General features: G+C 38.0%; 1 protein-coding gene across 1 annotated transcript; it reads left to right on the forward strand.

The window, feature by feature from the left end:
* The first annotated feature begins 12387 nt into the window (after positions 1–12387).
* LOC114306011 (uncharacterized) lies at positions 12388–13254 on the forward strand. Its single transcript, XM_028251169.2, has one exon. The coding sequence runs from the start codon at positions 12388–12390 to the stop codon at positions 13252–13254; it is 867 nt and encodes a 288-aa protein (XP_028106970.2).
* Positions 13255–15000: the final 1746 nt, after the last annotated feature.

Here is a 15000-nt window from a genome sequence, read left to right on the forward strand (position 1 = left end):
TCAATCGCCCCATCAACCGTTGATATACGGTGTTCTCGGTTCCTGAACCATTTGGGGCACGGGCAGATTAATCAATCTATACGACTCGAGTGCCCTCGCCGTTCCACGTTCGTGAACCAGCTAGGGCAATGGCAGATTCATCAATCTATACGGCTCGAGTGCCCCAGCCGTTCTACAAATCGATTCTTCCATGCAAAAATTTATTACGTTTTATTCGGCGTTCTACGTTCATGAGCTAGCTGGGGCAAGGACAGATTCATCAATCTATACGGCTCGAGTGCCTTAGCCATTCCACGAATCAATTTTTGTGTGAAAAATTTATTACGTTTTATTCGGCGTTCTATGTTTGTGAGCCAACTGGGGCAAGGACAGATTCATCAATCTATATGGCTCGAGTGCCCCAGCCGTTCCACGAATCGATTCTTGCGTGTAAAATTTATTATGTTTTATTTGGCGTTCTACGTTCGTGAACCAACTGGGGCAAGGGCAGATTCATCAATCTATACTGCTCGAGTGCCCCAGTCGTTCCAAGAATCGATTTATCTGAGCATTAGTCTTGAATTCATTTTGTTTCTGACTAAATCAGATCCCTAATTTTAATTGGCTGTTAAGTCTGTCGTCTCACGCATGCTTGACATTTTGCCCTAACTGTTGACTTTTCTAATTATACGCTCACATAACAGACAATACAAAAAATAACTTGAGAGCATATAAAATTTTCATTCATAAACTGGGCGCTGGCAGCGGACATTTTACATATGAAAATCCAAAAAATGTACATTGAATATACTTAATAAAACTAGAATGTCTCCCAGATCAATCCTCGGGATCAGACTCAAGTGGCTCAACGTCCACTTGCTTATATGGAATCGGCACGGCCGATGTAGCTCCAACGGCAGCAAGAGCTTTGAGCCACCCATGTTTGAATCCCCGATTTTCGAATTTGGGGACTTCGTCTACGTTTTCCTTAAAGACGGCGCTCTTCCCAGCCTCAAGCGCCGTAGAAACTTCGGATTCGGCTTTTTCCTTGGCCGCCTTCAACTCCTTTAACTCAGCCTTTGCCTTGGCAAGCGCCTCATTGGGTTACTCGAGCGATTCCTCACTCGCGTTCGCCCTATTCTCGGCTTCGGATCTGAGCTGGTCAGCAGTCTGAGCCCTTTCCATTTCCGCTTCGGCTCGTGCATTTTCCATAGCGGCCCTTATCGCCTCGAACTCGGCCCTGCTCCTTTCACCTTTAGCTTCAGACTTTAAGCGGCCAATTCTTTCGACGGTATCATGGTGCCGGCGGCCTAGTTCGGCTATCTTTCCAGCCGTCTGCAAAACAAATCGGGATCATCACATCAAGCAATATAGTCTGCAAACCAAATCAAACGAGCAGAAAAGAGAATATCGTATACATACCAGAAGGGCAGACTAGGCAGCGAACGCTATAAGCTCCAAATCTGTCTCTTCTTGAAAGGTGGCCTTATCAGCCGGCAGTGAAACTGAGGCGGCCAAGCTCAACACTACGGCCGGATCCTTTATGACGGATGCGTTATTAGAAATTGGCATGCTTTTGATCTTTGGTTGAACAACAAAAGGAATAAACACATCGGATTCCTCTAAACGAGGCCTTTTGCCAACAAGACTATCCTCCGAGCCTGCGTCTCCCTCGGCATTACGTTTTTTGCCCCGTTCTTTACGAACCAGTCGTTCTTTCGTGACCTGCTGTTCGGCCTCCCTCTCTGTCTCATTTAAAACGATTTGAGCCGTTTCTTCCGCAGTAACGGGTTGTAAAGATTCAACTAGGGCAGGCTCAGAACGAGCGGCCTCTGTCTTCTTTCGAGCGGCCATTCGCTCGGCATTTCTCTTTCTCGCCACCTGCGTGAGATTTTCCCCAGCAATGCCTTCAGAAAAATCGCCAGGCAGGTCCCCCAAGTCCGTAAAAATGTCTCCGAAAGCAAACTCTACCAGACCCGAAATGGACGGTGAGTCAGGCTGGTTAAGACCGGCAGTTTCAAACGCTGATTTCAGAGCTTCATCGACCTCTTCGGCCTTGGTAATGAACTCCCTGGTTGATTCGACGACCACCTCGACCTCCGGCTCTAAGTCTCGCTCCAAATCAGAACTCTTGAGACCAATTTGTCTCAGGGACTTGAAGTTGGGGAAGATAAGAGCCATATGGTGTTGTTCGCCGATTGGGATCGGAATGTTGTTTGCGGCCGAGAACATAGTATAGGTAGGCTCGTACCTCAGAAGAATATGGGCGGCTCTGCCTTGTTTCTGTACGTTTGGACGGCCAAAATACTTTAGCGCAGTCTTAATGTCCGAAAGTACTATGTCGTCAGCCAAGCTAAGAACCCTCTTCAACTTATTGCCTGCAAAAACGGAGGATTATATTTGGAGAAGAAGCTGAATAAAAGAAAGTTCAACAAACAAGGAATCACGCAGCAACCTGGTTCACCCCTCTGTTTAGGAATAGGGTCCAGGTGATCTTCGCCTTCGCCGAATTCCCAGTTGCCCCGAACATTGACCATTACATCATCAACTCGTTTGCTAGAGCTGGCAAGCATGGTTACCAAGTGATGGTCGATGTCCCTGGCCTTGAGAAAGTAACGCCCGAGCCGACCAGAGGATTTGGCTGAAGCATAGCAATGCCGAATCGCAGGAATGCCCAGGTTGATCTTGAGGCGCCGGTTCAAGTCAACAATTCCTATTACGATTCGAAAGAAATTCACATTGAGTTGCGAGGGAATCAGATCCCAGTGGCGGAGGACGGCCCTAAGAAATGGATGTAGGGGAAAGCGAACGCCAGCCTCCGTAATGGACAGGAGAGGGAACACGATTGTATTTGGGTCATCCCTCTCCATATTCGGGGAACTCTTCATTACTAGAGATAGATGAACATCATCAGGAATAGAGAAATGTTTTCGGAACCCAGAAATTCAACCCTCAAAGAGGAGGTCTTTCAAATGCTTAGCCATTCTAGAGGGAACTCAAGGATATTCTAAAAAAATAAATAAATATGGAAAGTAGGGTTGCAAATAAAAGAGAAGAAGACTTACGAGAGGCAAAGGGAACGAGAAGAAGATGGAGAGGAGTTGCAGAAAATACGTCGGAGAAGAAATACCGATAGGCGGTCCAGAAGGTTCAAATATTCGAAAAAGTATGTGTTCAAAGGGACTTAAACTTCAAATCATAATAAATGCGAGAGAAGCACGAATGAGGCGGGAAGGCGTTATAGTGACCGAAAAGCATGTACGCGTCCTGACATGCATCGGGAAGAGGATTAATCGCCGAATTTCCATTTTCCCAAATCAGGAACCAAACACGCCGACTAGCTGATGTTAGAAGGGTGTTTGAGGGGCAATTGTGGGAGCCGAATTTTAAAGGAGGCATACTTTAACAGACAGGTATTACCCGGCTCTGTCCAGAATCATCAGGATGCCGAATATAAAGGGTAGATGGGCCGAATAGGTACCGAGCTATGGAGCCGAGTAAATATGAACATAATGGAACAAGTATAAATAAAGGAACGAGTGGACCTGGCCCCGAGGCCCAGGGAACGAGTGTCACGACCTAAACCTGCCCCTAAAAGTTTGGCATCGTAACCAACCAGTAATCTAAGATTACCACAATCCTTCCTGTACAAAACGTAAATAATCGGGGCTAATGGAAGCAAAGACAAAATGCCATAAGTCCAAAGAGCTGTGCATATATATGAACAAATATTTACATGTCAAAAATGTTAATTTACCCACTCACATTACATAACACATAACAAAATATCATATACAAAACATAGGTACGTGCCACAAGTGTACAACAAAAATAAATCTTGTAGACGGCCTTCCAGGCCTAGCCCCAGCTTGGAGGCACACAAAACACCTGGTAGGCTTCCAAAACGGCGGCTCTGTTCAAGACTCTGCCTAGGCTTAACTCCCAGAACGCTCACCTATAATACATATATATACAAACAGTGAGGTAAAGCCTAGTGAATAACATTAAAGTAAAGGGGTAGTGAACGAATTTCACGTATAACGTATTTGTAAAACAAATCATTCATAATCATTCATATTAGAACATAACATAATGGTACATCTCACAGGATATAACACATATCGTCTTCCGACTAGAGAAGCAGTTCCGGATATCGATTAACACATATCACCACAATGTAGTGGCTAACGAGATCTCGTATCACGTGTATGTCATGGACCCGCACTAATGTGCCGTCCCCCATGACTTGGGACTATCCGTAGATGCCATACTAGTTTCGCAAATAGGATATTCGTTCACAGAATCAAGATAGCACTTTGAGAAAACATAGCGTATCAATAACAGTTAAAACATAATTTTTTATCAACATAACTTTACAGAAATGTTACTCACCGTGGGTTTCCAAAACCGGTTGCGCGGTCTTCGAATTTTGACCTACAAATACCAACATTATAACAGAATTCCTTAACACATTTTGCCATCGAATCAATTAGTTAATGCCATTCTATTCTTTCTTTACTTTATTTCATGTTTATGAGATGCTAATGGATGCATATAACATGTGAAAATCAGGTAAATGAAGGCCCAAAAGTCAGAAAACGATAAGAGAGCAAAATTAGAAAATTACACTGTTTGGCCGCACGTGCGGTGGCCCAAGCCGCACGTGCGGTGGCTTGGCTGCTCGTGCGGTGGCCCAGGCCGCACGAGCGGTGGAACTACAGTAGCCAAAACACTGTTTGGCCGCTCGAGTGGTGGCCCAGGCCGCTCGAGCGGTCTGGGTGAAAAACCAGTCCGAATTTCTGCTAAACCGTGGGTCTTCCTCTTTTACGAAAACAACTTCACAATCATGAAATCAAGGCCCAAAACACTTGAAAATAACTTGAATTTCTAGCTTCAAATAGAAATCATACATTCCAAACAAAAATCCAAATGCATCATGTAAAGATTTAAACCTTGAATTAAAATGAAAAATCATAAACATGCACATAAAAGCTTCATTTCTCAAATCCATGGAGTTTCCTCCCCAATATGTCAATCATGCAAGGAAAACATGATTATAAACATGAACTTCATAATCTTATGCCATGTATGCTCATATATGCTTCCTAGGTTAAAATACATCACAATATTCTCAATTAGACATAATTTTCTTTTCATTCAATTTACTTACCATGAGATCATGGGTGAATCAACTCTATTTCAAGAAATTAAAAATAGATTCTTACCTTAGGTAACTAATTGGAGAAGATTTGGCCCAAACCCTTTCTTTATCCCTTCCTTTCTCTTGATCTCTTCTTTTCTCTAGAACTCTCTCTCTTTCCCAGATTTTTCTTCTTTTGTTTTGAGTCGAAACAAGGGTCTTTAGCCTTATCTTTAGATATATATATATATATATTTGTGCCAAAAAGTTGAGCCAAACATGGCTTAGCGAATCAGACGAAATCAGTTCTCAATTAAATTTCCCAAATGGCTCTAAAAATTCCCGGTAACACATAGGCGTGTTCAATTTCGTTTTCCGAACCCATTATGGTCGTCAATTTCAGTCCCGAAGTTGTAGCCTCAACAGATATTTTTTTCAATTCAAACAGATAGTCCCCAATTAATTCATATTAGCGCATAATTAATTACGGATAATTGTGACATGCGTTTTGGGCCGTTACAATGAGTATAAATAAATGAATAGCAGACTGAGAAAGGTATGTGATAATTGTGGTGTTTATCTTAGAATACAAGTAATCTAAAACGTGAGACTGACTTGTCCGTCGGAGTGTTAATTCCGGCACCCCCGACCGGAGTGCTTACTTCCTTTCAAGTGCCTATCGGTGGATCACGAGCGTCCCCCAGAATCAGAATTAGAAGAGTATTTCCAAAAAGTTTGCCTTTTGTCTGCAAATTGTACACCCTCTCCTTTGAGCCTGCCCCTGTTTGTATGATGAAACAACCCTAAACCTGACTAATTGGTTTTCTTATACAGTAATAATGTTAGTATAAATTGTTACATTTTTACAAATATTTCTTTTCTTACTCAAGTTATTTTTGTTTTAAATTTTTATAATTTCATACCTACATCTCCCATATGTTAAGTAGGGAAAAAAATGATTTATTATATAGGGTTCGTTTGGGATGTAGGTTGATTTTTTGACTATTTTAGTCTGGGGCTAATAAAAAGTCTTGTTGAGGATAGGTTTTTTGGCTTTTTTGACTTTTGTGAGAGAAAAAATAAAATGATTATAAGTTAGATGTGATGATTTGTCTTATTGGGATAAAAAATTTATTTTGTCTTTTTGTAGTTAATAAAATAGTCAAAAAGTCAAAAAATCTGGCATGTCAAATGAAGGCATAGCGTTTTTCTTTCTTATAATAATAATATTTCAAATTTTGCAGTTGTGAAATTTACAGCAATGCTACATACCACTAATTTGGTAGCTCTAATCCACCACTAATGAGGTGAAAAAAAAAAAAAAAAAAAAACAAGACACATCACACACTGTGGCAGTGGGTGGGACATCATTAGTGATGACACTAATTACTGCTCTCACTCATTTTCATGAAACTTTATAATTGGAATTCAAAAATTGCAGATCATGTTATTCCTTTTCCTTCTAATTTGGTTCCACCATAATATGAATTCTGCCCTTCCAAACACTTCCATTAGGGAAACATCGGAAAAATATTATGTTATTGAAATAGTAAAAAAAATAAAGAATTTTTTTTGTTTGCTAGTTGGTTGGTTGGTTGGGTATAGCCCAGTCGAGATCAACTGCTGTAAACAATTTTGAAGGCTGGAAATTAGGACAGGCCCTTGTTCTGAAAGGCACATAGTGAAGTGCCCAGCTAACTGGTTCTGATTGTGCCAAGGGGGGACCTTAAAGTAACCAAATGGGTGTTTTTATTGAATCACAATATTGGGCATATGTGGTTGAGCTGGCTGTTAATATTTGCATTCAAATGGGTTGGGAATGATAATCATCAGCCCTGGCATGGGAGTTGGCTACCACCACCCAGCAAAATCACAGCTAGCATTGGCGTGTTGCCTCTGGTCTCAGAGTCTCTGATCAACAAGATAAAAGAAATCCATTGCAAATGACAACTAAGACACAAAAAGCAAACATATTAGTAATCGTTTTGTAATGACTTTTTAATTGATATATATATTTTTTTTTTGACTTTTTTAACTTGGGACTGTTTTGGTCGTTTGGTATTCTTGTTTAATTTTTTTAGCTTTCGAGCTTTGGAATGGCAAATTTTTTTTGTCTTTTTGTGATTTTTGTCCTTTTGTGATTTTTTAGCCCAATTCAAAAACCAAACGACCCCTTAATATATTATACTACGCATGGGGAGAATTTTTTTAATTTTAAATACAAATGTTCTTACAAAATAAAATTGATTTATTTTATTATTTTAAGTTGTATGTAGATATTTTTATAAAATAAAAATTATATATTAATTTTGAACTAACTACAAAAGTTGATTGTTAAAAAGAACCTCAAAAGAACAAAAATAATACAGTAGAAATTTTCAATTCAAAATATCAAAATTTTACTATCAATACCTTAAATTATGATTTTATTATTAGTCCTACTAAAGGTTATATTGATTTGTGTTCAATGAGTTTTTGAATTGCCAATACTTTAAAATTATGATTTTTATATCAGTCTATCCTAAGTGAACACTCATGGTGGTATCCTAAAGTCTTTGACTTCTCCATATGCCAAATACATTCTCAATTTAAAAAGAAAAAAAAAGAAAAAGAATAGAAAAGATAGTGAGACGCTGATAAAAAAACACTCTTACCATTTAAGTAGTACATAATATGTAATATATATATTTTTTTGTTTAATTTGTACTAATTTGAATTGCACACAAATCGTATGTGCCAACCGCTAGTACTGATTTAAGTGTATTGTCTATTAAGTGCATCTGCTAATACATACATAATTATCACTTAAAATTGAAAATTTTACCTAAAAATGATTTGAATCTTCGAGTTCTGATCTTACTTAAGTTAGGAAATGCAAAATCTCTCGTGCCCAATCCAAGGTTCGCCCAACTTAGATCATATTTGTTTGGAAAGGCTAGATTAGGGGAGATTGTAATCTATCGGATTGTTAATTTTAGGAGACATAATCTCTGGAGTATTTGGTTGGATAGTATATGTATTCCAGGTTGTTTAGTCATAGAATTAGATGTAGGGAAATGATTATTCCATTGAATTGTATGTTTGTTTGAGATATTATGAAAATGATAAATGTTCAAATGATTATTATGCCCTTTCAAATTGTTTACTAAATAATATCAATATTAAACATGTCTTTAATATTTTAATTTTTTGGGCTAGATTAAATAAATTTTATTTTTTTATAAAAAAAATAACAATTATTAAATAAAACATCAATAAAATTTAAATAATGAAATTAAATAAAGCATCAATAAAATTTTAAATACAACACCTATAAAAGTTTATTTAAAAAAATTAAATAAATAAAACATCAATAAAAATTAAATAAAATTATTTTATTTTTTAATTGAGACATTTAAATTTTATTAAATATAATACATAATTAAATCAAATACTTAGAGGGAAAATATGTCATTTTACCATTTAATCTTAGGGGATAGTTATCGTACCAATTCTATCCCGTACCGGTCCTAGGATACACTAGTCCACATATATGGGATTGATAGTCCAACCAGACTCCTAATCTGACTTACGAATTTGTAACCAAAAAATGGACTCCATGATCCAATGGACATGGCGTCCAATCTCCCCTCAAATCCTTCTAAACAAAAAGTCTTTTCCAATCTCAACCCTAAAATATCATCTTTTGTATAACTTTATTTTTTTTTTCAAATAATATAAATGGGTAGAACTTTAAAAAGAATTATTAGCAATATATATATATATTGAAATTTTTTGTTTAATCAACCATTAATAGGGATAAATTGGAAAAAAATTAAAAAAATAATAAATAATTGTTTTTATTTTTTGGAATTTTTTGTTTATAATTTGTAATAGTATAAATTAAAAGTAAAGGATCAAAACACTGACACAATATTTGGACTAGCAATTTATGTAGAGAGAAGGAAAGTGGGAGAGTGACCCATTAAATTTCTTGTAAGAAAAAGAGATTTGTGTGAATTATTTATATTGAAAAGTTACATACATGGGGATATGGGAAGCTAGTTAAATGTTAGTTTTTTGATTTTTTTTTTATAATTATTTTGTCTTTTTATATGTAAAAATTATAAGAAGTGATGTGATTCAAAATATGTTAAAAGTTAAAAACTAGTTTTTAGCTAGCTTCCTAAATTGCCCCACAATCTATTTTGGAAAGAAGCACATATTATGCATAAAAATTAAACATTTATTAGAATTTTAACTTGAGCTTCATTTTTTTGCTTTTCATATTTGGCTTGAAATATTATATATACTTTCCTTTTAAAAATAACTGAAATTTTATTTAATGGATAAATAAGAGTTAGAATTTTAAATTGTTTAGAAATAAGAAAATTAAGCCACCGTTTGGAAAGTAGGTTGGCTTTTTGACATTTTGACTTTTTTGTCTATTTTAGCCTAGGCTAAAAAGATGGTTTGAAAATGACTTTTTGGCCTTTTGATTTTTTTTAACTTTTTTTGTGAGAGAAAAGTGTAATGATTATGAATTGAATTTGATGTTTTGTTTGTTGTGTCTAAAATAATTTATTTTGTCTTTTGTGACTAAAATAGCCCCAAACCTCCTTAAGTTTTGGAGTTCTCATTACTCTCTTCATTGTAAACACCATTTGCTATATATAGTATAGATTATATAATATAAACAAAAATATTGTTGAAAGTCGTAACACAATTTTTTAAATTTTTTAATTTTTTAAAATAAGTATATAAATACACATTTCATTCAATCATTGGTTATTACATTTTAAATGTAATTAATAATTAATTATTTGATTCATATGGTAATAATCATCAAATTACTTCAATTTAGAAAATAAATTAAGATTTTGAATTGTTATTAATTTAAAAGCACATTTATTTTTGTTGATTTATTATCAATATGGTAATGTTTATATACACGTGGATATACACTATACTATTGGATTTTTGATTTCTTTATATTAAAAATATTTAGTTTTAATTTTTTTTTTTTAAGAAATAAACTCTTATTTTGAAAAATATTATGCATTAACGTAGATAATGTTTTCAATTTTTTGAGCTTATACAAATATAAAACCACATGTGTCATTTAATCATTGACTTTTCCTATAATATTTATGATATTTTTTTGCTAGCAGTTAAACCTTTACAATTTAATTTATAAAGTCTTGTTATAAATTTTATAAATTGAAGATATTCATAAACAGTTATATTTCGATTGAAGCAAAAATCATAGTATGTGTGGGGAAGTATTTTGTGAAAGACAGCACGTAGCAAAGGTGACGCCAAAGTGTCAGCTGAGGTGCCACGTGGTTTGGTCACATGCTGAGATGATCTCAGCTAGGCCGAGATTGTTTACGAAAATACCAAAATCTGAGATAAACGGATAAGAGACAAATATCCTAGATGAAAGAGGGTTCTGGTTTGGATAAGGATAAACTCCCTAGGATAAAGCTCTTAGGGAGTTTATCCCTATCTAACTGAAAGTTTAGGACGAACATTGAGCTTGAGTCCACTGAAGTGAGGCTTCTAAAGGAATCAGGTCACTGCTGGTTATAAAAGTAAGGCACCCTCGTGAGTTTGAAGGAAGTTATTTCTTGTGAGCTTAAGCACAATTTGCTATTTTTGAGAGATATTGATTACTAATTTAATTGTCAGAGTGCTCTCTGGTGGACGAACCACAGTCGAATTCTTATTTTCTTGTGTAGGTTGTTGGGCTTAATCTATTCTGCCGGTACTTTCTAACTGAGTTTCCTTTTAGTTGTGTGGTCAAAAATCAACACCCACAATTTGGCGCCATCTGTGGGGATTTAAGGAGAATAGATGGCCAACAACGAACAAGAAGAAAAGATTGGGGATGACATTAACAGCAAGAGTTGTTAACATAGAGATCCTAACGTCGGGAAAGAAAACCATAATGAAGAAGCACACGATCCGAATCTTGTCGGCAAAGAGGTGCATGCCCCAAAGAAAGCTGATCGAGATGAGTACTACAATGAAAGCAACCTCTAGGTATGGAAGGATAGATGCCTGAGGAGGGACGACGAGATGAAAGGGATGGCGAACAAGTTGACAGACCTATAGTCGGTTGTCAACTTCATGATGCAGAACAACGTGATGCGTGAACATAGAGATCCTAACGTTAGGAAAGAAAGCCACAATGAAAAAGCATGGGATCCGAATCTTGTCGACAAAGAGGGGCATGCCCCAAAGAAAGCTGGCCAAAGTGAGTACTACAATGAAAGCCACCTCCAGGTACGGAAGCATAGATGCCTAAGGAGGGACGACGAGATGAAAGGGATGGCGAACAAATTGGTAGACTTGCAGTCGGTTGTTAACTTCATGATGCAGAACAACGTAATGCAACCACTATTTCCGTTACAGGACAAGCCGGTACCAGCGGCAAAGACTGATACCTAGAAAGGGGGCATAAAACAATCCCAGCAGTCCTGCAGCATGGCAAGAAAAAGGAATGCTCACATCGGCCCTCATGAGATGTCGAGTAGGAAGAGTCAGTGAGAGGTGAGTCGTAGAGGACGCCTCGTACCAAGGAAACCTATGTCAAAGAACCTCGGCATGTACAGCGAAAGGGCCTGTGTTTCGATATAGTGAATGAAGAAAATTCTAAGAGGACACACCACGACGCCGGGAGTAGCACGCCAAAAAGACTGAAATCTGTTGATAGCCGAGCTCCCGATCGAACAAAGAAAAATCTGTGAGCTTACCTCCAGAGGAAGCGACTCAACGCCGAGGTCACATCGTCCGTTAAGCAAAGAATGCCGTTCTCAGTGGAGTTGGATGGGTTTGAGGCCCCAAAGAGGTTCCATATGCCGAGGTTTCAGATTTATGACAGCAAGCCTGATCTGAACTTTTTTGTCGGCTTATATTTAAATTCAATGGCTTTGTATAGCAGGAATGAGCAGTTGCTGTGAAAGGTGTTCCTCTCATCCTTTGGAAAAATCGTATCGAAATGGTTTCACAAATTGTTAAAAGGAACTATAAAAAGTTAGGAAGGCCTGGCCGAGATGTTTGTGGCCAGGTTTGTTACAAACAAGTTGCAGCCACAAAAGGTAGACTCCCTGCTGGCTTTAAACATTAATGAGGGTGAAAGCCTCAGGGCTTACACCGAATGGTATTATGAGGTGTTCAACTAAATACCAGTATACAACCAGGAGCTGGCGGTAATATCTTTAAAAAATGGCCTGGAGGATGAATGCCCATTTCGAAAATCACTGGAAAAAACTCTACCAAAAAGCATGGAGGAGCTAATGGCATGGATCGAGAAGTATGCCAGAGCAGAAGAGGACACGCTAGGGATGAAGGCACCAAAACAGGAGAAGAGAAACGGCTCGTCGAAGCGAGACCGAGGTAACACTGGTTCTAATAGGCAGGAAACAGGGTTGAGGGCTGCACAGGCAGTCACCACTGTATTCAGGATCCCGATCTACAAAGTTCTGGAAATGATCAGAAACCAATCGTATTATAGAGTACCAGAGAAGATCCCTGGTGAGTTTATGGAAAGGAGCCTTGGGAAGCATTGTGTTTACCATAATGAAGATGGGCACTTGACTCAAGGATATAGGGCTCTAAAGACACACTTAGAGGATCTGGTCAGACATGGTCACTTAAGAGACCTAGCAGATGAAGCCAGAACAAAGGAAGAGCAAGTAAGGCAACCCGAGGCACTGGCAGCACCACCTTTACCACCGCCACCACAACAAGCAGATGAACCTTGGGTGATCAATGTGGTTCACTCAAAGGTCAATAAAAATGATGTGCGTGGGAAAACTCAGAGGGTAAGTCACCTACAGCATGTGTACCAGGTCCAGCAAAAGAAGCTTAAGATAAATGAGTACTATGGTCCAGTTGTTTCTTTTACTGAGGCAGATCTGGATATGGTGCAACATCCACAAAATGATGCCCTGGTGATAATGCTGCAGATTGGAAAGTGCCAAGTGAGGTGCATACTGGTTGATCAAGGCAGTTCTTGTGACATCATGTATGTTAGATGTTACAAGGAGTTTGGCCTTCACCTAGATAACCTAGAACAATCCAACAGCCTGATGGTTGGATTCAACAGAACACCAACATGGCCTCTAGGAGCTACGAATTTGGAGGTGTAGACAGGTACGAAGAAGGTAAGCATGGAGTTTACAGTGATTGATAACCCCCTCCCCTTACAATGTTATTTTGGGATGACTGTGGTAACACGCAATGAGGGCTGTTCCCTCAACGTTGCACTAGCTGTTGCGATTCCCAACGGAGCATGCAATTGAGGAGGTTAGAGGGATCAAATGTAGGCAAAAAATTGTGCCACAGTAGCAATGAAGTCCACCTGCAATGTGCGAGAAGTAGAGACAGTTGAAATTGAAGACGAGGACATGGAGGTCCTAAATGAAGTCAGAAAAGAACTAGTCGATAAGAATGAGGAGGCTTTGAAGAAGATTCTCGTCCAGGAAGATGATGGGGAGCTCTTCTTCCTTCTCGGCTTAGGCTTAGCCGAGGAGCAGAAAAGAGAGTTAGAAGCTTTCTTGCGAGCAAACATAGAAGTGTTTGCCTGGACGCCTTATGAGATGCCTAGCATCGACTCCAAGGTCACTTGCTATATGCTCAATGTAGACAGGTCGACTAAACCTGTCATCCAGCGAGCAAGAAGGTCGACATTAGTACATGTGGAAGCAGTTGAGTAGAAAGTGGATAAGTTGTTGGAAGCCCAGGCCATCTGAGAAGTACAATATCCAACCTAGTTGTCTAACACAGTGGTAGTGCAAAAGAAGAATGGCAAGTGAAGGGTCTGTGTGAACTTCACCATCCTAAATAAAGCTTGCCCCAAAGACAGTTTTCCACTGCCTAAGATTGATCAGTTAGTAAATGCCACTTCAGGGCATGAGAGGATGAGTTTCTTAGACGAATACCGAGGCTATCATCATATAGCAATGTATGTCCCAGATGAAAAGAATACGGCATTCATCACCCCAAAAGGACTCCATTGTTACAAGGTAATGCCTTCCGAGTTAAAAATGCAAGAGTAACCTACCAGTGGTTAGTGACCAAGATGTTTAAACACCTAATTAAGAATTGTAACAACCCCGTCCTCTGATTAACGCTAATTCATAATTAAATAAGCCTAATCAGTATTTAAGGTGAAATCCTGAATTAATTGCATGTGTGTGTTGCGTTAATGTGCTTACATCTGTTTATCGTAGAAATACATATTTCTGTTTCTGTTTCTATTTCGTTCTACGAATTGAAAGCCTTATCGGCATCTGATTACGAAATTGACTTGATTTATGTGTTATTTAGGATTTTTGAAAAATTATGGTAGGTTTAATTAAAATTTGGTTCGGAACGATTAAATTAGAATAATTTAATGTCCAATTGATTAGTTGATTAACAATTTAATTAAACCATTAGTCAAGCCTATATGAGGCTCCCATATGTGTCTTCACTCATTCTTTTCTTCATCTCAACACATTTTTGAGCTCACACACAAACCAAACGTGAGAGAGAGAGAGAGAGAGAGAGAGAGAGGAGAAGTTTGAGCTCAAATTAAGAAGATTGCTAGCGAACTTAGAAACTTGGCTTGGAAACCCCAACAATTGATCATCTAGAGCATCATTGACAAGCCTAGGTAAGAATTCAACCTTTAGATTGTACAATTATGAGGTGTAAGACATGAACTCTAGAGAATGATGATGGATAATGTAAGAATTAAGTTAGAAATGAAGAGAATTGAACCATGTCATGCATGCATGCATATATCATAGCATTTTGAGTTTGAATTTCACTCAAGTCATACATGCATGTGTCCTTCTTTACTTGGTTTTCAGAATCCACCACATTTCTTACGTTTTGACCTTAATTGATCA

Source organism: Camellia sinensis, chromosome 3 (genome assembly GCF_055761805.1).
Source record: "Camellia sinensis isolate YWXY chromosome 3, ASM5576180v1, whole genome shotgun sequence".
NCBI lineage: Eukaryota > Viridiplantae > Streptophyta > Magnoliopsida > Ericales > Theaceae > Camellia > Camellia sinensis.